Source organism: Seriola aureovittata, chromosome 3 (assembly GCF_021018895.1).
Source record: "Seriola aureovittata isolate HTS-2021-v1 ecotype China chromosome 3, ASM2101889v1, whole genome shotgun sequence".
Classification (NCBI taxonomy): Eukaryota; Metazoa; Chordata; class Actinopteri; order Carangiformes; family Carangidae; genus Seriola; species Seriola aureovittata.
The window spans coordinates 9,331,344-9,357,464 of record NC_079366.1 but is presented as its reverse complement, the minus strand read 5'-3'; the positions used below and the strand labels follow the sequence as shown (position 1 = coordinate 9,357,464).

Here is a 26,121-nt window from a genome sequence, read left to right as displayed (position 1 = left end):
GAGGGGTGGGGGGGTGGAGGGGACTTCCATTAATACGGAAAAAAAAGAAAGGAGGTGAAGGAAGAACAAGAGAGCATGCAGAGAGGTGGAAAGGGGAGGAGAGAAAGTGACAAGACATCAGCTGGAGGAGACCACCCTTCCTGCAGAACAGCAGAGGTGAGAGACTATCCGGCGAAAGGTAGCTGCTTACAGGTGTACACGTTCATGGGCACGTACGCACACAAACACACTCAGCGTGGTAACAGAAGCCTGCATCAATAATGTAGCCGAGAGAAACAGGATGCAGATTCTGCCTTACATAAGAGTTTACAGAGAGCTGGCTGGCTCAGAACAGCCCCTTTCATTCTCTGGTTTGCCCTCCGGCTGGATGCACACAAGATTTCTTAAGCTGATTAACCACCACATTTGCCATCTAAACAACTTTTGAAGACAAGTGTGCTGCAACAAAGGCACAAGAACGGTGCTAAAGCCATTTTTAACGTGAGCCTACTGACTCTAGGTGATTTGTTGTACTCTGTGGAGCATTTTTTTTTTTGTTAGTAATTTGCTGGATCTTACATTATTGAGAACAGGTGTGTTGTAGCAGGCATGGTTAGTTTGTCGACAAAGTACAAGTGCTTCAACATCAATGACTGGGGAACTGAACTTAGTCTGTTCTGCTGTGACAAGCTGGCCGAACCTGACAGGAACCAAAACTCATTGTTCAGGGTCACAGGGTGAGAGAGACATGATGGGAGTTCAGCAGGAGCTATTATTTACATCACATAGGCTGGATACTGTAGGATAAAACAGACCAAATACAATGTGAAACACACCTTGGACTTAAAGCTGTGCTAATCAATCATTTTAGCCATGCTATCAGCACAGTTGGTCCACCACTTTGGCCCAAACTGAACTATCTCAACAACTACAGGATGAATATGAAATACAGTAAAGACACTGATGTCACCAGGGGGATGAATTCCACTGACTTTGGTGATTCCCTGATTTTCCTTTAGTGACGCGACAAGGTTCAGTTTTGTGGTTTTGACTGAAATGTCTTGACAACTGTTGGACAGATTGCCATGGTACAAACATTAGTTTCCCTTCAGGATGAATTGTATTAGCGTTGGTGCTCATCTGATGCAAACATCATGGTCCAAATTTCAGGTTAAAATTTTTCTATTTGCCCATTTATGACCAAATACCTGCAATACTAATAATTAGCAAATGTTAGCATGCTAGCATGCTAATGTAAGATGGTGAACATGTTCTGCCAAATATTAGCATGTTAGCAGTACACTGATCTGGGGATACATTAGTTAGTGTGGCTTTAGATTCTTTAGCATCTTTTGGCTTGTTTTGACTTTATATGGCCATCAACTCTACTGTTTTGATTCAGTCTTACTGGCAGACAGGAACAGGAAGTTAGTGGCGACATAACATGGTAAATAGTGGAGCATATAGCAGCTAAAGATCCAGATATTTCCCTCAGTAGTTGGTAGAGACTAAACCAGAGCATAAATGAGGGTGAATATTCGACTAACGTTCATCAGGTAGACACAAAAATGATTTCAATCGAGGGCTAATGTTGCTCTGTATCTGCTGGATGCAGACTTGGCAGCTGTTTGGCAACATGTTTGCCATAACGCCTTTATGAGGTGATAATTTGTCAGTGTTTGTACCTGTATTTGTAGCTTGTTGCCTTGCCACAAGTCACGCCAAAATAATCAATTAATTCGGGTTTTATTAAGAAGTTTTATAGATAAATGCCTGCAAGGACCAAGGAAAGTAGAAAGAAGGCACAGATTAAACATGTAAGAGAAACATTCATCCTAATCCGACAAAGTTTATTGCAGAGCAGCACAGCGGGAAACTTGATAAGCTCCAAAAATTGCTTTCTTCTTCTCCCTTGCTATTTTCTTCTCCGGTGCCTTTTCTTCACCTTCTTGTTTTGTGTTTACTGTCTGTCTTTTACTTTAATCTCCCTCCACGGCTTTCTTTGTCTCTGTTATTTATCTGTGTTATGTGGGCTTTGACTATCTGTTAACTGGCAAACTGCTAATGTGTGTGTGTGTGTGTGTGTGTGTGTGTGTGCTTGTATATAAATAATTATGGCGAGGTGTAAGACAGTGTGCTTTGTGCACACATCCGTTTGAAAGTATGAACTTGTCAAAACTGTCTCTATGAAACTGTTAATGTGGGCAGATATATGTGTGATTCACAGTTTTCATTTGTAAATGTGTGTGTGTGTAGAAGCTCATCATGCTTGTGCTATCCTTTTTCTGCCACATTGCCATGGCGACAGTGCCCTCCCGGGGTAATGGGGGACGAGTGCGCCAGAGCTATTTATTCTCTCTTTCTCCCTCCCTCCCTCCATCCATCTATCGCCCTCTCTTTCCCTCTGTCGCTCTCTCGCCATCTCTCTCACTCCCTCCATCTCTGCCCTCCTCCTCCTGCAACCTCTCCATCTCCCTCCTTCCTCTGCTCTTTCTTCCCCTCTCTGATTGGCTTAACACTCTCCTCCTCAAAATGAGATACTGCCTAATGAGACAGAGGGTGAGGAAGAGAGGGAGGGAGACAAAGAGCAAGTGTCTTAAAAAAGGGAAGTAGAAATATGTGGGGGAGGCGATCTATGCAGACTTGTGTTCCTCTTTGCATGTTAAGAGAGAACCTGATTTAACAAAACTCTGCAATGTCATTTTGGAGGGAAACGGCATATGCCAGTGATATATATTTGTACATATAGCTTTCTGTCTCAGCCATGTGCATATATGTATGTACTGTAATGTATATGCATTTAGTCTCTTAAGGAAGAAGTGTGTGAGTTTTGCTGGAAGTGATGAGCTCAGTTGGGGTCATGACCTTTGTAAAAGCTTTTAAATCCCTGAATGGGCAGAGTTTGTGTATGTGTTGTTTAAAGCAGTGGTTTCCAACTTGTGAAGAATTGTTTTTGGGGGGTTGGGGGGTGGTGGTGGTTGTATGCTGTCTCTTAGCCATTTGCAGCAAGTTCCCAGAGCATCCCTAAGCTACCTGGGTTCTGGCAGTGGCTTCATATTTAGCGTACACATATGAGGCTGGTATGAGTCTTCTCATCAAACTCGCAGCAAGAAAGCGAATAATTCCTGAAAATGTCGAAATATTCCTTTAATCATCTCATGACTCCTCAGATTTATCTTTCAACCCATTTTGGGAGTACTGACTCCCGGGTTGGCAACATGAAAACACCAAAACCGATAATGTGTCTGTCTCTCAGTTGCCTACTTTCCAACTTCCCTACCCTGTCTGTGGCACTCAGCCCCAAAGCCCATTGGTGCTCATTTAAATCCTTAGAAATGGGTCACTAATATATACTTTAACTTTAAAAAAAAAAAAAAAAAAAAAAAAAGACCAAATAATTGCCTGAAACAGGTGGGCACTCAGTTGTTACTCAAACAGGAGTAAATAGTGCTTTTGTTGGGGACTATTTTGAGCTGTGGATTAGCACACATTTGTGTAGGTGAGACTGACTCAAAACAAATTACAGTGTGCATATTCAAAGTAATGAAGGAACATGTGCAGCAGTTCGGCTCACAGATGTGCTTTATAATAGTTTTTGGACAACAATGGAGCTCTATGGCACAGAGGAATAATTTGATACATAAGTAGTTGTTGTAGATCAGTTCAATGTTGGTTTTGGTCTTTTCATGGTAATTGTTGACAATGGCCAGACTTATCCTTCAGGTGTGTCTTGTACATAACCTGGACCTAACAATTCTCTCCCTCACTCACACACACACACACACACACACACACTCACACACACACACGTAAACTTGTGAATCTAACGGGGAAAGACAAATGACATAGTGATGGAAGACAGATTAGAGTGAGATGGAGACGGTGGGAGGGAAAGGTAGAACGGAAGAAGGAGTAATAAGGAAAGAGAGAGAGAGACGCGGAGAGGGAGGAGGGAGGGAGAGGAGAGGAGGACAGGGGGAGAGCGGGAGAGATAAATGGCCGAGTAGACAGGAAGATGAGTGAAGCGAGAGAGCAACACAGTGTGACATACTGCAGACAGAAAGACTAACGGAGCGAGAGAGTGAATGGGTGAGAAAAGGAGACGACAGCGAGGGAGGGAGAGAGAGAGAGAGAGAGAGAGAGGAGAGGAGAGAGAGCCGAGGCACGTCAATCGCCCCCTCCTCTCTCCTCCTCCCTTTTCCTCCCCCTTTTCCCTCCCCCCTGCCCTCCCCTGCCATGTAGCAGACCTGCGCTGGATGGTAACAAGCCACTCAGACGGCTGCAGCGCACACACACACACACACACACACACACACACACACACACACACACACACACACACACACACACACACATAAAGCCAGATTTCCTGAAAATCATTTAAACCTTCATATGTGCACTTCCGTGTGTGTGTGTGTGTGTGTGTGTGTGTGTGTGTGTCCATATGTGAGAGTGTGTGTGTGTGTGTGTCATTGTAGCAGCAGTGGAAGAAAAACAGCCTCTACATATTTAAAGGGGAAAAAAAGGACCCACATCACATGGTTGTTATTCTCTCAAATCTGCCTCTCAGGTCACTTTGACAGTCCACTCTCTCTCTCTCTCGCTCACTCACACTAGCGCACACACACATACACACACACTCTCGCTCTTGCTCTCACTCTCTCTCTCTCTCGAGCACTCAGCCTCTCATTCCCTCCCTCTCTCTTCCTCTCTTTCTCCCTCTCTCCTCCCACCTGAGCTGTAATTTGCAGGACTGATGAGGGTGAGGGCAGAGCAGAGGCAGGAACAGAATTCTCCTCACTCTGTAACACACACACTTACACTCGCACACACACACAGACGGTGTGATTCACAGTGTACAGCTACAACTGAGAGAATCCGATCCTTTGTGTGTGTGTGTGTGCTCTTTTTTTAACCTCTTCTTCCCCTCTTTTTCTCCCTCGTCGTCACTCTCTCCTCCCTCCCTCCCTCCCTCCCTCCCTCCCTCCCTCCCTCCCTCCCTCTCTCTTTGCTCCCTGGTGGTGTGTATGTGTCTGTGTGTGTGCCTGTGTGTGTGAACCGTGGGGATAACAGACGCTCATGTGAGCAGCCTCAGTGGCGGCAGCAGTGACTGGTGAGAGAGAGGAGAGGAGAGGAGAGGAGAGGAAGAGAGCAGGGATAACACAGCCACCACCATCATTCTGATCGGATTCACACCAGACATGTGAGAAGATGTCCGTGGGCGGCTGCGCGTGTCCCGGTAAGTAGCTGCCGTGGTGATGGTTTGCCATTAACGACAGCCCCGCTGCTGCTGCTGCTGTTGCCAGTCGCTGACTTTTTCTGGTCGTTGATGTTGTTGTTGTTGTTGTTGTTGTTGTTGTATTTTGGTCGGTGAGTTCAGCCGCTGCCGTGGCGTGACTGGGGCAGAGAGAGACAGGGAGAGAGGTGCCCCGGGGCCCTGGGGCTCTGTTTGCAAAGGCTCATGGGAGGTCGCCCTCTGTGACGGCTGAGAGGATGGAGAGCAAAGAAAATACCAGAATAGATGGATCAACACGTAGTCTTGTCTCATTCTCTCTCTCAAAGTGCTTTTAACTGTTTGTTGTTTAGTTTGAAGAGAAAAAGATCTTTGCTGACGGTGCAGACATCTGTGCATGAAGTTGTTGCTATGGCACCACTAATGCTACTTCTTCCTACACCAGTTTGTTTTTCTTCTTGTTGCTTCTGTTGATTTCTGACTGATGGCCCGGGTTAACAACAGAGTTCTTTTAAGGTCGGCACAGACGTTACACTCACCGAACTACAGTGCTGACTGGCCTCTCATGCAGAGATAGCGGAAAAAGAAAAAGAAAAAGAAAAAGAAAAAGAAAAAGAAAAAGAAGGATCAAAGTGTGACATTTAAAGGGCAAAGATCACTGGCTCGGATCAAAGGCTTGCATAATTGATTCTGCACCTCTTCCCACACTAGAGTTATTAATGAATGTTTGATGTTTCACAGCTCACGCAGGAGTATATCATTTAGGATGCGTAACAAGCCCGATGATGATGATGGTGATACTTCTTATTCAGGAGTAGAAGCAGTTTTTGTCACTGATATCACAGTGAAAATGCAGCATCACTACGTTTCTTTGACTGTAAGTGGTACATGTGTTTTAGTGTCTCTGAAGATGTAACTCTCACTGGTGTTATCCAAGCATGACATAGACTTATACTGTTCTTTTTAGGGAGTCTCCCTCCTCTTTTACACAAAAGTCTTCTCTTCTTGAGTTCATGGAGGGAGGTCAGGATGTATTGACTTCGCCCTCGTGTGTTATCATTATTTGCATCACCATTTGTGTTTTCGCTGTTTTCTATCACATCTACTTCCCCTATTGTCTCTGTCCTGTCGTGACCCGCTGCTGTTTTTAGGAGGAGGAAGAGATAGCAGACAGACAGCCTAGTTTTCTATGTCTCGACCAACTTGAAAGTAAATCAGCAGCATGATAACAAAACAATTTCATAGTCAGAGTTTTACTTGTCATTATTTTTTAATAAAACTGGTTAAAGTTGAGTAACAGCCACGGGGGCTTCTGAGAGCTGAGCAACAGAGAATATCCATCATATTAGACCACCATATTGAGAGGTGTGCGACTTCTGTGAAAGCTGAGGAACTCCCTGCAGTCCCCAAACAGTTGTGTTTGGGTGTTGAGCGCCTGACAGCAAACAGATAATTCTTATTTTATTGACTTTAATCAGATAGAGGAGGAAAGAAAAGGAGGAATCAAAGTCTAGAAATAAACCCAGCGCCGCTGAGCCTCAGGCAATATATTATTAAGTGTTACAACGATTTATGTTGCAGTCCTGATAGGACGTGTAGAACATGAAATATAATCCTATAGCTGAAAATGTATTCATAATCATGATAGATGTACTCAGAATCTACTGCCATACAATATTCAGCAGCAGGAGAGGAGGAAGTTAGTGTGATAGAGTTGCTGTGTGTGAGTGTGAGTGTGAGTGTGTGTGTGTGTGTGTGTGTGTGTGTGTGTGTGTGTGTGTGTGTAGGGTGCTGTATCACCCTGACGTGGCCTCCTCTTCTATCCACAGCCTACCAGGCCACAGTGGCCACTGTGGTCAAGCCTCAAACAGCCGGGATGTGGATGGAGAAATTTAGCCAACCACTCATCCAGGATCAGATTTCCTCGGTGCCAGTCTCGACTTTAATCATTAGAAAGATGGAAACACTAACAGGTTCCATGTTTTGTGGTTTGGAAAGTCTTTAGCTGACAGATTGTTTTAAGGGCGGAAAGTTTAGGAGGAGCAAATTAAGAGACAATGCCAACTCATCCTGGCCTGTACACAGTTGTAGCTTGAAGGCAGATGAATGGATGATGGTATGAAGTAGAAAGATGCAGAAATATGAAAAAAAAAGAAAAAGATATGACCACTGTGATCAAACCAGATGGATTTGATGTCAGCAAAGACAAACTCTAGACACACCAGATGACGTGTGCGTGCTTTATTTCCCTGAATGCATAGTTTGACTGGAACATACAACAGCACATGGAAATGTGGTGTATCTGTGTTAAATGTGACTGCATTCACACAAGTGTGTGTGTGTGTGTGTGTGTGTGTGTGTTTTCAATCTCTGCGCAGTGCCCCGTGCTACGAAGGCAAACGCTGCCACCTCAGCCGTTAAACAAGCCTGCACAGCAGAGGCGGGAGCGTTTGTTTAGAACCGGGCCTTAGCTATCTTGCGGTCAGATTGCATACTTAATCAACGTGGTCATGGAAATTTCCAAAAAGACGTATGACCGCACTCTTGTGCGCTGCACTTCTGCTCTCATATTGTTCTCTCTGGTGTTCCCCTTTCTTTTTGCCTCAGTTTCTCTGCTCCATGGATTCTCCCTTTTCCCTCCTGACTTCTTTTCAGTTTAAAGTAAGACGGAGAATAGAGTTGCTTTTCTCGTCCTATTTGGTGCCATGAAAATTAGTTTCTTTTGATTTTCAACCACCGGTTTCTCAGGCGTCACTGTAGCTGTCAACACAGCATCAGCAAAAACTAGAACAAGGTTTAAACTTTCTCAAAGAACCACTGGGATAGGAGGAATAAAAGGAATGATATATGATATATTTCTTAATGCAAGCCTGGAGGCCTAAACAATGCTTACATACATACGTATACAACACGAGGAAACTAAAAACCAGTGTAAACACACATCCAACAACCACTTCCATTCACTTGTGTCAACTTCAAATGAACCTAAAGCTTGACCCTACAATGATGCTGGTTAATTTGCACCCCCTCTGCTGTTTTTATACATTCAAAAGAGGTCAAAGAGAGTCAGATGCTGCTGCTCTGGTGATAGAAAATATAATAGAAATATATAAAATAAGAAAATTCAGAGTCTCTCTTTAGTCGTTCACTTCTCTTTCTCTCGTTCTCTCTTGTTTACATTCCAGAGCTGTGTTCAACACAGAACGATCCTCCCCCTTCTTGTGTGGGCTCAGGGTTTGTGTGTGTGAGCGAGTGTGTGTGTGTGTGTGTGTGTGTGTGTGTGTGTATGTGTATGTGGACGTGGACGTACTCACGCAGCATGTGCCCCAACATGTGGATGACATAAACAGTGGGGTAGAGTGTGTGTGAGGATGTGCTCCGAGCTGTGATACATTAACAAAAAGAAGTTATCATACAATACGCTCTCCGAAGATACAGATGTTTTATACTTTGTGGTCAGTCAGACTCTGCGTTGACCTCCCCAGACTTTACATTACACCCCCTCTTACTTCTATCCTTCCTTCCCCTCTCCCCTGACTCCCTCTTTCTCTTTGACTCCCTTGATTGCTAGCGTATGTTGCCTGGCTGGCTGGCTGTCTGGCTAGATGAGGGGAAGGGAGGAGGGTAAGGAGGGATGAGAGGGAGAAGGGGAGAGAGAGAGAGAGAGAGAGAGAGAGAGAGAGGGAGAGAGAGAGATAGAGAGGTAGGAGAGAAGGGGGAAGGGACTGTGCCCTCTCATGCAGAGAGTCACATGGTGTCCCTGATTGGAAGAAAATGAGTAAAGACTGCAGCCCTGGCTGAAATGGCAACAGACAAAAACGCACAAAGGCTGAGCTGTTTAGAAACGGGTTGCACAACAAGAGAGCCCAAAGAGGAGGAGGAGGAGGAGGAGGAGGAGGGTGTGACGGAGGGGAAGAGAGAGGGAGTGAGCAGATACTGAGGAAAGATGTGGATTAAGAGAGGAAGAGGAGGAGGAGGAGGAGGAGGAGGGAGGGTGGCGAGGAAGAGAAAACAGGAGAGGAGCGAGGTGACGGAGGGGGGAACAGGCAGAGAGCATAAGAGCCAAGAAAAGAGAGGCAAGTGGGAGATGAGCACTGTAGGAGCGCAGGAGCGGGAGGGAGGGAGGGAGGGAGAGAGGGTGAGACAGAGAGTGAGAGAGTGATCAGACTGTGTTTCTATGTTTTCTGCAAGGCTGAGCGGTGACGTGATTGGCTGGGGGGTGGGGGAGTGGGGGGGGTGTTGGGGGGGCAGACCTGACTCTGAGATCAGAGACAGACAAAATGGCTCCCAGAGAACAGAGAACGCAGCATCAGGGCACTGTCATCTCCCCTCACACAGCTGTCAGCTGACACCAGCCGCCGCCACACACACACACACACACACACACACACACACACACACACACACACACACTCACATCTGACACACACACACACACACACACACACTCACATCTGACACACACACCGACACACACACACACACCCTTAAAGGCTAAGCCACCTGCAAAATGCCAGTGAGAGTAAAAAGAACTGAGGATGATGGATAATAATGCTGACTATTAGGAGTTACATCTCTACTATGTACATGTGTATTTTTGAGAAACACTTTTCTTATGAAACACACATAACGTATATTCATGACAAACTGGCACACAACAGAGCCCTTCTCTAATTTAATCCCTTCACCCATTGGCCTGTTATAACATGTGACGCACTAGCCACTGAAGTTCCCTTGTTGCAGTGTGCCTGTGTTCGCCTGCCAGAGAAAATCCTGAGTAGGGAATTCACCCAGTGAGTGAGAAAATACTGTAGAGCCGGATGAAAACAAACACACTGGCTCAGCGCGGCCACAAGAGGGCGCTGCTATCAAAAAACAACCTCTGATTGTAGGTCACTTACAATTCTTCTCCTCCCGTAATGATGCATGCTGAGGCCCTGACTGTAAATCAAATGGAGAATGATGGCATTCACAGAATAACAACAGCATCATTTGCATACAGTTTTACTTGTAATGCACATTTGCATAACAGCTTTGATTAGTGTTCTTTTATGTAAAGTTGGTGTGCAAAAGAGGCGTATAGATAACAATTGTCTGACAGTTCAGTAGTGTTGAGGAAATATTCAGATGCTTAAGTAAAAGAAGCAGTACAGCAATGTCAAATTGCATTACAAGTAAAAGTCCTTCAATTGACGTAGTAAACAATGTACGTAAAAAATAGCCCCTGTGAATCTTATGTTATATATAACAGTGGGTGATGTAGATTAAATCATTTCTCATGTTATATATAATTTGAAGCCATAATAGTGATATAGTATGTTAATATAGCAAGCTTTATGCAAAATCAATTGAAAAATATTTACAGATAAAGAAGAATGTCTGTGTAGCTAATGCAGAGTTTTAATACATGACAAATCAAGGAACTCCTTCACACCGATGCAAACGTTTCCATTAAGTAGTTGTCTTGGTCTATGAGTATCAAGTAGCTTTTGATTATAATGGGTCTTCTGTTAAACCAATTACAAAACAAATGCTATGATAACAAAAAGCTAGAAAACTGTGTGGACATACAGTGTAAGTTAGTACAGTTTCTTAAACATTAACACAGCATATTGGATTGCATATGGTGAGTTGTATATGGCGATAAAAGTTCGATAGGCTTGTAAAAATCTGTGTTATTAATCATTGGGTTAATTTCTAATGTAAAAAACTTCATTATTCATGAATGTTGCTCAAATGTGGTAACTAACTCAGATACTACTACATACTATAGAATTAATCCAAGTACATCTGAAAAATTATTCACTTAACACTACGAACATAAAAAAAAACAATCTCGCTAAATTTGTCAAAATTATAATGGCTATCTTTTAAATAACTACTGTATATTTATGAGAGTGTACTTGTTTTGTCATTTTTAAATTTAATCATTTACTTAACATTTTCTCCTTTGTTGTGTTTGCCCATAACCTAGCAACAAGTGTCTCTGCCCACTTACTTTATTTCAGTTTCTTCTGTTTGTTATATGAAACTATGTTCATATACCTCACTGAGGGGTCATCGTGGAATAAAGAGAGTCTAAAGTCCTGCTTGATTTGCGCCTTTGACCAAAGTGGCCTTGTACACCCAGAGATATAAACAGGAGCGATACCATGGTATAGACAGTAAGGCACGGAGTATTACCCAACAAAGCAGAGCAGTACACTAACAGAAAATTTGGAGTTAAAAAAAGGGGTTTCAAGTTTTCAGCCTGACCATGTAAGCCATGTTAACACATGGCTAAGATGTAATGCCTTCATTTGATTTTATACTGATTACTTTACAAGCAAAAATCATTGACTGAGACCACAGATAATACCTAAAACTGTTAAAAGGTAAGATGGCAGTTACTGCTAAGCTAGGCTAATGAGCAGGTCTAGTTTAGCTGTTTTTATTCTCCATGACTGGGTTTAGCTACTCCCTTATTAATGTGGGATAAGAAACCAATCAGCTAAATGTGGCTGTCTCTCACCAGCTAGCTTTAACTTGATTTGTCTCTGTCTTTTTATCTGGTCCGACTATTTTGACTAAATATGTACTGCAGTTTAATTGTATTTCTGGGCACTATATCATGTTGTTGTTGGCTGAGGTGAAGTCTGCATCATATTTCAGTAATATTTAAGTCATCGTGTTTATATGCATCAGTGAACTGTAGCTGCCAGATAAATGTGGTGGATTATAGAAGTAAAATATTGTCCGTGAAATGTACTGAGGTAGAAGTATAAATTAGCATAAAATAGACGTACTCAAGTAAAGTACCATTGTAAATGAGTGTCTGTGATTCTGACTCACAGTCACTTTGAGCTAAAGCTCATTCCTCCACAGAGTGGCAGCTTGTCCTTTGGATCTTTTATCGGAGCTGAGTCAGACAGATAGATCTCTGTCCCTCCATCTGATCCAATAACAGAGTAAAGAAGCCTGAGCTGCCAAATGTATAAAATCTGGCAGACAGTGATCACTGAGGAGAGCCCCAGAGATGTGTCATACTATGAAGTGGTAAAAGCAATGAAACAGTAGCTTTTGCTTTACACTTGGGGAAAGAAATGTGAATCCAACCTATGAAAATAGGAGTGGCTTTGTTTTTATTCCTGTTTGGGAACAAGAACGGAAGAAACAACACTTAACTGATATGACTGTCATTAAAAAGTTAGCTCTCATGTTCAAGCTAGGATCAGTTTAGTCAGGGCATTTTCTGCAGTCATACCAACATGTGACTGTCCTCAGATCAGTGTTGAAGACTGTGTCGAGGGGAGGGCAACTGGGACGGCTGTTATCACAACTCTGGCAGATGTGTGTGCCGCTCAGTTTCCTGTTGACTAGTGAGTGGAAGTGGCATGCTGCACACATTTGCACATGTGCATGAGAACGTGCACACACACACACACACACACAAAACACCAGGCGACACTTGCACAGAAGATGCACATACACTCAGAGCACACACACATATTGTAGTCCCCCCCCCCTTTCGTGCCCCTGAGCCTGACGTCTGGACATGGGAGATATCAGAGAGGGAGAGGCATGAAAACAGAGACCCAGCCTGCGAGTTAGATCAGTGTATAACTGTGAAAGTTCATTTGTAGGTGACAAAATGGCAATGTCAGAGCAGCTGGAAACTGATGAAGGTAAGTTTGACTTGCTGATCTTTTCCTTCTTGTCTTTCTTGTAGCTGATTGAGCAACAAAACCCCAGCAGTCAAAAAACAGCTGCTTTGATGTTTCTCTTTGTTTGTTGATGCCCAGAGAAATGCTGTGCAAGTTTGGCTACTTGCTTCTTTTACTGACTTTGACAAAGGTGAATTAAACAAGTTGCACTTGTAGGTTTAAGTGTAAGCTTAGTGAAAACATCACACTGTGCACTTTGGGGAGTTTATTCAGCCACCACACGCTCCAGCTTTAATCACGTATTATACATGGATTTATGGCTTTAGGTGTGAATGTGTGACTGCAAGTGGGGAAATGAGGCAAGCTGGTGAAGTGAAGGTTAGGTAGCAGTGTGTGTGTGTGTGTATGTGTATGTGTGTGTGTGTGTGTGTGTGTGTGTGTGTGTGTGTGTGTGTGTGTGTGTGTGTGTGTGTTCGTGCTTGCGCGTGAGACTCACTGGTTGGGGTGCTGGTTGAAGATAAGGCCTGCCCTATGCCTGAGAGCAAAAGAAACGGTGTGTGTAAGCCCTTCAAGCCTTATCCTGACACACCTCCCACCCCCACCCCCTCTCCATCACCCCACCACACACACATTCGCACACACACACGTGCACAAGGGATTAACCCCGTCATGTACCATTTCAATGGGCGAGCTTTGGAGACACACACACACACACACACACACACACACACACACACACACACACACACACACACACACACACATTTAGGATTAACCCTTGTGTGTCCATTTCCATGGATGATTCTTAGACTCTCTCCGGTTGTGGCAGCATTGACTGCTCGTGTTGCCATGGCTACAGGGGCCAGTGAATGTAAGATAGGCAAATCCACATAAGTCACCCACAACAGACACTCTAAGCTACTACTGACTACACCTCCCCCTGGTACTAGACACACAAAGATGCTGCCAAAAGACTGACAGGAGCCTCGTGAGCTGTGAAGTGCTCATGCCACAGGCTTACCATGGTCAAACCAATATACATAAACTCAGCCTGAGCATCTTTGTTGCTGGTCGGGTGAGAGACAGGCCTTGGAGCAGCTTATCCTCTCTACATGTCTGGCTCTGGGAGACACTGCACTTCACCATACTCCAAATTTCATCCATCACAGTCCGGAAAGACATCCGCATTTGAGTTGCCATCTTCATTTTGCACATATAAGAGGGTTATGAGTTATGTTCAGAGAGTGCGTATCCAGACAGAAAATATCCACAAATATTTCAAAACAAAGTGACTCCTTTTGTTACAAGATGGCAGAAGAGTAGAGTAGACATAGCTGGAAAAATAAATGCACAATGAAAGGTCATTACACCATGCTTCACTGTCTCATAAATGTCAGAATATCAGACATGATGGAACAATGGTTTGATTATGAGGCCCATGAATTAATGGTAGTATAAAATGATATGTCATTAGACTTTGGTGGATACAGGAACGACATAATCACATCAATAAATTAGTCATTCTATTGATGGTATAACTTTTAATATTTACTTTAATAAATTATTATTATTGTCATTATTATTATTGTTATTATTATTATTATTATTATTATTATTATTATTATTATTATTATTATTATCAATTTGGTAATGATGTTGCAGTATTTGTGTGGTTGGTGCAGTTTTTTCTTTTTTTATGCTTTTTTTGCTTTCTTTCAAACAGAAAATATATATAAATATTGTAAAATTGAAGAAATAATTCAATGTAAATAATCATAAACTTAAAACTAAACTTAGTGTATAAATCAAAACCATGTTCATGCTGGTGGCTTCAACATCACACCTGTCAAAAATTTGACGTAGTCATCCTTTGGGGATGACTATGTTAAATTAACAAATATTATGACACACACTTACATATATGAAACTCTTGACCTAATACTACTGTGCTTGTTCTTTTTATATCCCAACTTTGGCCATATGGGTGAGTCCTCGCTGGCTGTGATCTGAATATCTGATTATAATTTGAGGCGATTTAAGCAGATTTAGAGGCCTATGGGATTCTCCTTTTGGCTTAGTGCTTCCTGTGTGTTTGAGTGTTTGAGTGTGTGCATGTGTGCGTGTGAGCGTGTGAGTGTGTGTGTGTGTGTGTGTGTGTGTGTGTGTGTGTGTGTGTGTGTGTGCATAGAGTGAGAAAGAGGCAGAGATTCCCAGTGGTAATGGATTTACTGGCCTACCTTGGAGACAGTTCAGTGTACAAACTCAAAGACACAATTAAATGGAAACAAGCCCAGTCTGTTTCCTTTACATGAAAGTTAATTTATGAGATCTTAATCTACTTTTGTCTGATCAGGCTGCTCCATCAGCTGTGTGTGTGTGCATCACACTAAACCCATTGCATATTTTACATATGACCTGGGTCTTGGCTGTCACTGTCTGAGTTCAGCTGTTTGCAGCAAACTGATGTGCTCTAATTAGGCAAACATGAAAACCACTTTCCAGCCAGCATGGCCGTTGTTTCCGCACACATTTCCACTCGGCTGCATTAGGCCAATTCTCATCTGTGTCAGTTACAAGGAAAAGATGGGATGCAGGGAGGAGGAAGGAAGAAAAAAATGCTTACCCGACAACCTTTATGTGCAGTTGTGCATTAGTGGGGGAGGAGGAGTAGGGGGTGAGGGCGGCTGGCGGTGCTGGGCAGAGGAGAGAGGAGCAAATGCATTGCGGAGGGAGAAGAGGAGGAGGAGGAGGAGGAGGGCCTACAGCTATTGTTCATGTCCTCCCGTGAACAAAGGGCTCATCGGGGTCCGTATGTAAACCCACAGCAGGCTTCAGCCCACTGACAAGGCCTCATGCGGGACAAAACATAACCGACTGACTCCCGTAATTTAGGCCTTATTCCGTTTCAGTCTCGGGGTTTGAGGAGATTTTTTATTGATCCTATTTAGAGGGACGTATTGTGTTGGTACGTTGCGTCCAGCCAACCGCCGTCCAGCGGGCCTATCCGTTTTTACGCACGGAGCGTACACACGGTCTATCATCACGGATCTGTAAACATCAATTTTCTGATTGGACTTCTTTTCAGGTAAAGGGTCGCTTTTCCCATACACACACTTTGACTGTAATGACTAGCTGCTGGAGCGATTAATGTGGTTGACGAGTTGTCGCGTTTGTGATTTCTCGTCTTATTTCGGTGCTTTCTCGTTGAAAAGGGATTTAACGCTAAGGCGTTAGCAAGACGGCTAACACCAGCTAACTGGTTTCTAACTGTGTTCTGGTTTGCTAACGTTAGCTTACCCTGCAGGCCTACGGGGCAGTGTTGAACGTTACAGTTTTGGCGGTTGTATATGTCGAAAACATTTATCGTGTTTAGTCTATTTTAACGCTGCTGTCTTGCTTGTTAAAATGAGTTTTGGTTGGCATTATGTTGCGAAGTTCTTTACATGGTTTACGTTTCAGCTTGGCTAGCAGCTATGTGTTAGCATTATGCGCTTGCTGCCTTTCTAATTGCCTTTGTAACCAGACAACTCCGCGTTAAATGTGCTTTGACTGTGAAAGTTAGGAACTACACTGTTTTTTTTAAGCACATTTAAAGTGCAGCTTCATAAAAAACTTCAGACTTAAGCCGTTTTTTTGTTAAAAGTTTGCCAACGTATGTTAATGCTCCAGTATAACCTAGCTATCGCCTATATCCCGTTTGGATAGTTACTTGTCCCCTGAGCAATCATGGTGGCAGTGTGAAGTGGCAGAGGTCCAACACCACGACAGGTTATTCTTATTTAGAGGAGACTTGGTAATGCTGGATGGATTTTGGTCTGGAGTTTATATGAAATCAAATGTTGAGAGTTTTTCGGCTTCCGTAACTCAATATTTGAGATAAGGTTTGCTCTGAAGGTTGGTCGGCCGTTACTCAAGCCAGGGGGATATGTGCATGCATAATGTGTGTATGTTTATAATGTACCATGTCTGCTTATAAGAGAGAGGTGGAACATGATTCCCAGTGGAGGAAGTGGAGTCCAGCTGATGTGATTGTGACTGCCTGTCATTAACCGCTAACAGGAGAAGAGAGGAGCTAATGGAGCTCTCAACAACTAATGGACACATAACCATCGATTATTTATTTATTTATCAACCCCATTTGTTTTCCTCTGGTGGTGCATCCAGCCCATAGCATAGTGTTGCTGCTGGCTCACTCACTCAGTAAACAGCTTGTTTTTACACAAAGTGACGACAGGGTTTCAAATGGACACAGGTTTTGTGGCCTTTCTTCCATGTAGAAAATGCAAATCTTGTTTTGATGAGCTCTAGTCTTCATTGAAAACTTTTCTTCTTAAGTTATTTATTTTACCTGTAGGTATGTTAGAGTTATGATGGGCTATGTGGCTGCTGTAATTCAAACAGTAGAAACCAATTAGGACAGAAAGCAGTAGGGATGTAACTGCTGTTAATGAAAAGAGAATTGATTTTAAATGCACATGAGCCTAGATTAGTGATTTTAGGAACATGAACTTGATATTTTATGGTTGTGTCCTCAAAGGTCAGTGCTGGGATGGGTTTATTTAATCTCTCAAGAGTGTGTCTGTTGACACCTACATGTCTGTTTCTCACAAAAGAGAGGCTGTTTTACTCTTTAATTGTTTGGTTGTATACCTTAAATATATTTCACATCACTGCTGTGATTTCAGATCACAATTTCCCTTGCTCTGCAACATGCTATTAATACAGTTAAACTTATTTCTCCCTCTGTATATCTTAAGATATACATTTCTCTTTAATACACACACACACACACACACACAGATATGTTTAATATGCAGAGACAAGACAGAGAGACATAAATGAGGCGGAGCTTCACCATGGTGACGGCAGGGGTCGTGACCTAGAGGCCGCTACGCCTGGATGGCCTTTATGGGAGAGCTGGGCAATTAGAGTACAACAAGGGCTGGAGCTCTGTGTGTGTGAGAAGGATTCATCTGTTTTTTTTTTTTTTTTTAGTGTGTGTGTGTGTGTGTGTGTGTGTGTGTGTGTGTGTGAGTGAATGAATGAATGGAGTCAGTATTGGTCCTTTGGTGTCTGGCATTTGATAGTTATTTATGAAGTGGATGTGGATGAAGGGCAGTAGGAATGTAACAGGAGCACATTGTTTAATGGAGACTTCCTCCTCATCATGTTTTTGTTTTGCATCTTCATACAATAATATTGGAACACTGGGGATGATCTGTGAATGAGTGCAGCCAACTGAAACTGGGCCATACTGGCCATTTTAGGCTACATGTGCCTCCAACCTCACATGATACACTCAATTTCATAAGTGTCATTCTAAAAGTGAACAATTAACATTAAAAATACCACTGTAATTCCAAAGGATATAGCAACCTCAGCACTGTCTTGTGTTCTTTCATTTATGCATTGTCATGTTTTTGGGTTATACTTAAGATCTTTATTTACAGCCCCAGCTGACCCAATGTTCTATATGTGTTGAAAGGTTTGTGGTGTCAGTTATTAAATTTGTGGATTAATACATACGGATATTGTCCCCAAATTTCACACAGTAATCATATCATGTCTGCTTTAACTGTCACACCAATCACAGTTTTTTTGCCATTATCTGGAATCCCTAATAACTAACCCTTTTAAGTAACCTCTGAAGTGATAATGTAAAAATTCAACATTACATTTATGTTCTGTCTAATATTTTTCCTCACCTCTCTTGCAGGCTGTTCCTCCAAGTCATTCAAGCTGTACTCCCCCAAGGAGCCCCCCAACGGTAGCACTTTCCCCCCTTTCCACCCCGGCACCATGCTGGACAGAGACGTTGGGTGAGTTTTATGTCTGTGTCTTCTGTGTGTTTAGAAGTCTGCTCTGGGTGAGGAATTCACACTTTTAGTATTTAAACATCCTCTACATGTGTTTGTATAAGTGCGTGCCTTTTTTTTTTTTTTTTTTAAATAAAGCTTTGTAAAGCCAGCCTCAATATCATGAGTTCAGTTTTTGCACTAATAATCGACTCAGCTTGGCAGCTGGTAGGCTCACCAATCAACAAACTGTAGTAAGGGATTTAGAGGACAGAGTCAATGAGCAGCACTGAATTGTAAATTTGAATAGCACAGAGAGTGATTGGTTGTATTTGTTCAGGAGGTTCACAAACTTCCTGAACAAATACTCAAGATGTTTACCTGTACATCATGGTATGGAAGCTGCACAACCTTTTTCTCTCGTCAAACTTACCAAATAATTGATTTCAGTAGATAGTTTAGGTAGAGTTTCATTGTTTTCCGAACAACTGATATGTTTTACCAGTTTAGAAACCTGAGGTGAAATCCATGTACAACTGGCGCAGAATTGGGGTTTTCCAGTCAGGTGCACTTGGGTGCAGGAAGGTTTATTGGTGATATTTCAGCAGAGTAGGGCACCTGTCTGTCCTGTCAGTTGGTTTAAATGCTGAGGTCACAGTGTGTGGTCCACTGCCACTAACACCACCTATTATCCAGGTAAATGCCTGTTGAGCTAGAATTACTGAAGTGAAAACTGTAGACTGGCTGTGTGAAGCTAATATTTAATGCTAAAATTGATTTAACTTGACTTGTGTGGCTTTGTAAGGTTAGGGATTGTGCCTGTATAGAACTGTGTGCAGTATTTCACAGCTTGTCTTTTTGCAGTAAGCGAATCGGCTACAGTTGATAGGTGTATTTGAGAAGTGTTGTTATTTACTGTCTCCTTGTATCATCTAATTTGTGCGATGTTTGGCTTGTGTCCCAGGGTCGTAAAGACAGACTAGCTCCAGGAGAAGGGAATATTAGCACTATAGCTGAATTTAATAATTTCTCTGTCTCTTGTTTCTCTAGTCCCACCCCAATGTATCCTCCCACATACCTGGAGCCAGGAATAGGGTAAGGCTGCATTATTTCCCATTATCTCCAGCTGATGTGAAAATGGCAATAATCACACAAGTATAGATAAGGTCGTGGGAAGTTATGTTCTTATCTCACTTCATTGGAGCGTTTGCATTTAGTCTCTGACAAAAGCTCAACTAGGTGGTGAAACGGAGGCCACGAGAGCTTTGACCATACAGTGATCAGGATGTTTTGTTTAGTTCACAGTACCACAAGCTAAATGTTCTCAACCCCTGTCCTGCTTTTGATTCCTCCTCCTCCTGTCTTTCTGTGTTCGTCCAGGAGGCACACACCATATGGCAACCAGACAGACTACAGAATATTTGAACTTAACAAACGGCTACAGAACTGGACAGAGGTTCGTAGGCAAACACAACCACATATTGTATGCACACACAAAAACAATCCAGAAATGGTGTTGGTGACTGATTATTTTTCCCCCTCCTAACCCTGTAGGAGTGCGATAACCTGTGGTGGGATGCATTTACTACAGAGTTCTTTGAAGATGATGCCATGTTGACCATTACTTTCTGTCTGGAAGATGGACCCAAACGTTACAGTAAGAAACAAAGTTATATACAAACTTATTATACCTTAAGTCCAGGGCTGAACAATATTAAAAAAGAAGATTTTTTGGCAGGGGCATCTCTGTAGCACCACAATGCTTCATTTATGGTATGCTGTGACAAATTTTGTCTTTATAAAAAAAAAAAAAAAAAATTCCAGCCCTTGTGATTTGGTTATTGTGATTTCCATGATATTTTGATTAATTGTTCAGCCTTATGTTAGTCCTCTATTCGTGACTGCTCTTTTTAACAGTTTCAGTGCTCTACCTTACTTTTCTCATACCCCTTGTCTTTTCCCTCACTTCACCAGCAATTGGCCGGACGTTGATTCCACGGTACTTCCGGAGTATATTTGAGGGCGGTGCCACTGAACTCTACTATGTGCTGAAACATCCCAAGGAGTCCTTCCACAATAACTTTGTCTCTCTCGACTGTGATCAGTGCACCATGGTCACCCAGAATGGAAAGCCCATGTTCACACAGGTGTGTGTTTGTAAATGTACAGGGATTGAACACATAACAGAAAGCCCCTTACAATATAAGAATTCCAACATGACAACAAAACAAATTGCAGTCTTCTTGACACAGTAAAAATTCAATTTTTTTTGCAGGACCTGCATTCAATTGGAAAGGTGTTGTGGGAAATGTTAAGACCCCTGTATATTTGCGTATTTCTTATGTAATAGTATGACCCAGAAAATCTCTCTGTATTACACAAATGACAATAAATATCAGTTGCAAATCGCAAAGAAATGGGAAACAATACTTTGTGAAGAGATCTACATGGGGTTGTCAAAAGTTTTAGCTTCTCACTCCTAAAGTGACACAATGGACACTGAGAACTCCTCAGATGGAGATAAGTTTGACTTAATTTTCAAAGTTGCCCAGATTTTTCACAAGAACAAAGCAAAGAAACCTTTTGTTTGTGTGTGAAAAGTAAAAACCTAAATGATTACCGTAAAGGGTTTTTTAATTTTCCCTCCATGTTTGGAGGGTGCAAAACACTTGATAGAATAACAGTCTTGCGATAAGGTTTGTTATCAGTCTCTGTAATGTAAAAAACCCTGCTGTAAAAGAGGGTTTCACATGATTTAAAGTGTATCTTGATACAGTACTGGCATGCCCATATGTTCAGTTGTAACTTTTGCCCTGAATCTGTGTGCAGAGGTTCAGCTTGTCCTGTTGCCTGCAGAGATTTCAGGGTTCATCTGCTGCATACTGACCTCAGTCCTCTGATCTTGTGTAGGTGTGTGTAGAGGGGCGCTTGTACTTGGAGTTCATGTTTGATGACATGATGAGGATAAAGACGTGGCACTTCAGCATCAGGCAACACCGTGAACTCATCCCCCGCAGTATACTGGCCATGCATGTGAGTGAATCCACCACACATGATGTATGGTATATGTGTGAGTGTGTCAGGTGGGGATTTTTTTTTTTTTTTTTTTTTAACTGTCCTCTATTGATCTTCAAGGCCCAGGACCCACAGATGCTGGACCAGTTGTCCAAAAACATAACAAGATGTGGCCTGTCGAACTCCACCCTCAACTACCTCCGGGTAAGTCACACACATATGCAACATTTTACCTTTAGAATCAGGCATGTCTTCAATGTTTGTTTTTTTTTGGTCCATTCATAATTTATTAAGAGCTCGAAAGAAAAATCTACCCACCTGTTACTTTGCAGGCTTCAAACTGTAGCTGTGCCTAATTCAAAATCAAAGTTGATTCTCATTTAGCAGTTTCATATGATTCAATTAGTTGTCATCCACCGGCATAGATGTTATTCAGAGCCTTGGTTTAAAAGATTAAAGATGTGTTTTAGTTAAGAGGAGAGTCTGTCTTCAGGGCAGTCTCTCAGACTTCCAAACAAGTTTCATGTCAGAGCAAGTTGGTCAGCTTTATAAACACTGGGGTAGAAGATGCTCAAAGTGAAACCAAATTTAGGGACTTTTAATGTTGAGGCAATGTTTTGAAGAGCTCCCATATTGCTTGTATCTCATGTTTCATACACACACATGACACAGGTCAGACTGGAACTGCAGGTTCAGTGTTCTTGTTTATGCAGAAGAGTCACAACCCCATGTTGGCAAATCTAAAAATGTAATTATCATGTCATCCAACAGCTATGGCCTATTTACTCTCAAAATTATAGATTGTTCTCTGTCCCCTGCCCCAACTGTCCGAATGATCAGAGACAGTCAGCCATTTTTCCATCACTTTGTGACACCTATTTAAACTGGTTGTCAGTTGCTGGTGGCAAAACCAATTCAACCAGCAGCAGGCCTGCACCTGTTGTATCTTGAGTTCGCAGTGGTTTTGTTGTTGGTTTCTTAGGTCAAAAAACTACATTAGAAACTGTGTGCCCAAAAAATATCTGATATATCCAGAAAAGCGTCCTGCTCGTCTTAGAAAACAATGTATTATATGTTCTGGTGAGACAGGCGCTCACCAGATATTAGCTGTCCAGATATACTGCCCACCTGTGTGGAACTGAAGTCCTACATGGTTCAAACACATTCAGCAGAATCACCTCGAGTCCATGGGGGGAATTGATAGGAACATTAACTTCTTCAGAGGCCTCTATGGTGGAGATCGAGTTCCCTGTAATGTGGCTGCGCAGTGAAAACACAGTCATGTTTATTTGCTTCATGTTTTTTATGAGCAGTTTTTCTAATCTGAGGATTTCAAATCCAGCAGTGATGTCATTTGTGCTGAACACCAGCTGATAATAATGGTGCTCGACTAACTGGAGCATCTCTAATGATCTTAAAAAATGTGTTAATCTCTGTCCTGTTGCCTCTCTCTGTTCGCTCCTCCAGCTGTGTGTGATTCTTGAGCCCATGCAGGAGCTGATGTCCAGACACAAGACATACAGCCTCAGCCCCAGAGACTGCCTCAAGACCTGCCTCTTCCAGAAATGGCAGAGGATGGTGGCACCACCAGGTACTTGAACAACACACACTGAGGCTCAGACAATCACAGTTATTGGTAACTTTGTAAATTTGTAACTCACTCTTTTTCTCTCTCCACTGTAGCCGAGCCATCAAGACAGGCCCCTAACAAACGGCGGAAGCGCAAGATGTCAGGTGGCAGCACCATCAGCGGAGGAGGAGGAACTAATAACAACAATAACAACAAAAAGAAGAGCCCTGGCAGCGGCTTCCCTCTGTCCAGCCAAGTTCCAGTGAGTATATCACTGCCATCTAGTGTCACCACTCTGCTATTACACCTATGTTCATAGATCAACTGATTCAATGAGGGAATTTCACATGGCATAGTTAAAGAAAATGAATGCCACAACAAATAAACATAATTAACTACTGATGCTGGGTTGAAATTGGGATGCACTCCAGAGCAGTTCTTCACCAGAGAAGTTTATTGTATTTGACACAATATGCCCTACAGTGCCTATAACAAGTCTGGGCTTTATATGAAGTGAAAGGCAATCTGTAAAAATATTGGTGAGAGTGACGCATTAATTACACCGTAAAGTGATTTAGGGATAAACACAAATTTTACCATGAAGATTGGTCAGTTTTTTTTAATTGTTCTGCTGCTGTTTTGTATCTCTGCAGGATGTGATGGTGGTGGGAGAGCCCACTCTGATGGGAGGGGAGTTTGGCGACGAGGACGAGCGTCTGATCACACGGCTGGAAAACACACAGTTTGATGCGGCCAATGGCATCGACGACGAGGACAGCTTCAACAACTCTCCGGCGCTGGGCTCCAACTCGCCCTGGAACAACAAGGCCCCCTCCAGCCAGGAGAGCAAGAGTGACAACCCCACCTCACAGGCATCGCAGTAGAGCCCAGAGCCCCGCAACCTCAACACAAACCCCTGTCTGTCACTCCTCAGCCCCCACCCCATCCCAACAGCCACGAGTGCAACGGCAACAGTCCATCATCTGCTCATCAACCGAGACATCACTGTAGAGCCCAGATTCATCATGCGCAGGTAGCCCGAGGGAGCTCAGTCTGTCCACAGACAGTTTCACTGTGCCAGAGGAAGTTTTACAAGTTGTCAATATTTAGGCACTGTGTCCCACCTCTGTTTCCCTTTCCCTCATGTCATACACAAAACGTCCCATCTGCTCTCGCTAATTTTCAGTTTTGGACAGTGGCTGGGTAGATGTGAGCAAGCAGGAGCAGCAATTTAATCTAGGGGAGAACTGTGCACACTGAACTATCCACACTGAAGTTTACATGTAGAAAGGGGCAGGGTGGAGGGGGGTAATGGCAGCGGGGCTTTGAAATGGTGGCGAGTTGCTTAGGGACGACTTGTCCACCTGTCCTCTAAACATGGTTCTCAATTCTGGTCTGATCTGTTGATGCACAATGTCACACGTAAATGTCAAACGTTTGTTAATAGAGTATATGTGTGTGCACGAGTGTCTGTGCGTGCGTCCGTGTGAGTGAGTGAGTGAAATGCGTGTGAGGAGAGAAAAGAGGCAGTGTGAGCTTATTTGTGGCTTTGCTGAAGCAGACAGACCAGAATTTAGAATCAGTCTATAAAACCATTGAAATTCACACACTAGTAGGAGAGCTGAAATGTGGCACTAGGGAAACATCACACACACGCACAGATACACACCCAAATGAACATAATGATTGAAGGATTTTGAGTCCCGCAGTGCCCGAGCCATCTCTGATTAGACTACAGTGAATGCAGTCTTTCAAACAGAGAGCATTTACAACACACACATGCACATACACACAGTTACACATTTTAAGAGTTTTTATACAGTATATATTTCCCTAGAATGTTTTTTAATTTGTATTAAACGCCTTCATTTCAATTGTTACTTTTTTATTTTCTACCAATACTGAAAAGCTACAGACCAAGGAGCAACACAGGACTTTTATCCCTCCCCCCTCTAAAATATATTGTTTTTATCTTTTATGTTTATAAAAGAGAAATAATTTAGTGTGGATGTTTTTATTTTGTCTTTTTGTTCCTTTTTTGGAGATTTGAATTTTTGTGTATTTGTGCTTGTATATTTAAGGTAGTAGCAAAGTTCTGTCTGACTGTAATAAAATGTATTCTTACTTAGATTTACCTAAAGCCATCCTGATCTAATGTAAAGAAACAAAAATAGGAAAAAGGAGAAAAAACACTCATGAACCCGTCCCCTCTATCTTCCCACCTGCTCTCTTTCCTCCTCCCTCTTTTTTAAAACTTGTGTAAATTAAATTACAAAATACCTGGGGGTACATTGGCACCATGGAGAGATGATTTTACTGTTTCAGTTGATTTTTTTCTAATTTATTTTGGCAGAAATTCACTCATGTTTTTTCATCTATACAGGAACTGATTTTTCACTTACCATTCATCCCAATTTTGTGTACTACGACTTTCAGCTTGATGTCAAGTGAATGTGCTCACTGAATTTAGTCAACCAGTGAATTTCATGTTCTGTCACTGGCTGAAACAGATTTTTTAAAATTATTTTTTTGTCTAAATTGGTCTTCATTTGTGTGATCTCTTTCATAACCAACAGACTGACACCATCAGTCGTACGCACATCTTCTGAAACCAGCTTAACATTAAGTTCAGTCGGCATATTTGGTAGCAATTTTGAGTCTGTAAAGTCTGTCTAAAACAGCCGGAGCTCCGTTATTGTTTTGTACATTTCCATTTTGTTACAGTTGATTCCAGCAACAGTTATAATTGAGTTTGAATGGTGACTTGTACCTTCTCCAAACCCTGTAGAAAAATCATTGTTTGATATATATTTTTTGATTTGGTTAGTTTCTGCCCTTGATAATTAATGTATGGTACCAATAAAAAGATACATTTTCACTTTAAAA

At 42.5% G+C, this 26,121-nt stretch overlaps 1 protein-coding gene across 4 annotated transcripts; it reads left to right on the top strand.

Annotated features, from left to right (window-relative positions):
- Positions 1–2: 2 nt before the first annotated feature.
- ldb1b (LIM-domain binding 1b) lies at positions 3–26,121 on the top strand. Of its 4 annotated transcripts, none has more exons than XM_056369687.1 (11): positions 3–156; positions 5,053–5,218; positions 18,572–18,674; positions 19,701–19,745; positions 20,031–20,106; positions 20,205–20,307; positions 20,625–20,797; positions 21,561–21,869; positions 23,133–23,256; positions 23,349–23,497; positions 23,889–26,121. In XM_056369687.1, exons 2-11 carry the CDS (start codon positions 5,191–5,193, stop codon positions 24,117–24,119), a joined length of 1,341 nt encoding a protein of 446 aa, XP_056225662.1. In that variant the 5' UTR covers positions 3–156; positions 5,053–5,190; the 3' UTR covers positions 24,120–26,121. The 4 variants fall into 4 exon arrangements, with proteins under 4 accessions (XP_056225662.1, XP_056225668.1, XP_056225652.1 ...); XM_056369693.1 differs by lacking the exon at positions 3–156 and adding an exon at positions 4,725–4,741; XM_056369698.1 differs by lacking the exons at positions 3–156; positions 5,053–5,218 and adding an exon at positions 12,757–12,876 and having other exon boundaries at positions 21,561–21,683; positions 21,786–21,869.

Excerpts from the sequence above, each read along its gene's own strand:
- ldb1b (XM_056369677.1), top strand. The coding sequence starts at position 12,843 with ATGGCAATGTCAGAGCAGCTGGAAACTGATGAAG. Across the intron at positions 19,746-20,030 it reads TACCTGGAGCCAGGAATAGG|GAGGCACACACCATATGGCA; the intron begins GTAAGGCTGCAT and ends GTGTTCGTCCAG. Across the intron at positions 21,870-23,132 it reads CCACCCTCAACTACCTCCGG|CTGTGTGTGATTCTTGAGCC; the intron begins GTAAGTCACACA and ends TCGCTCCTCCAG.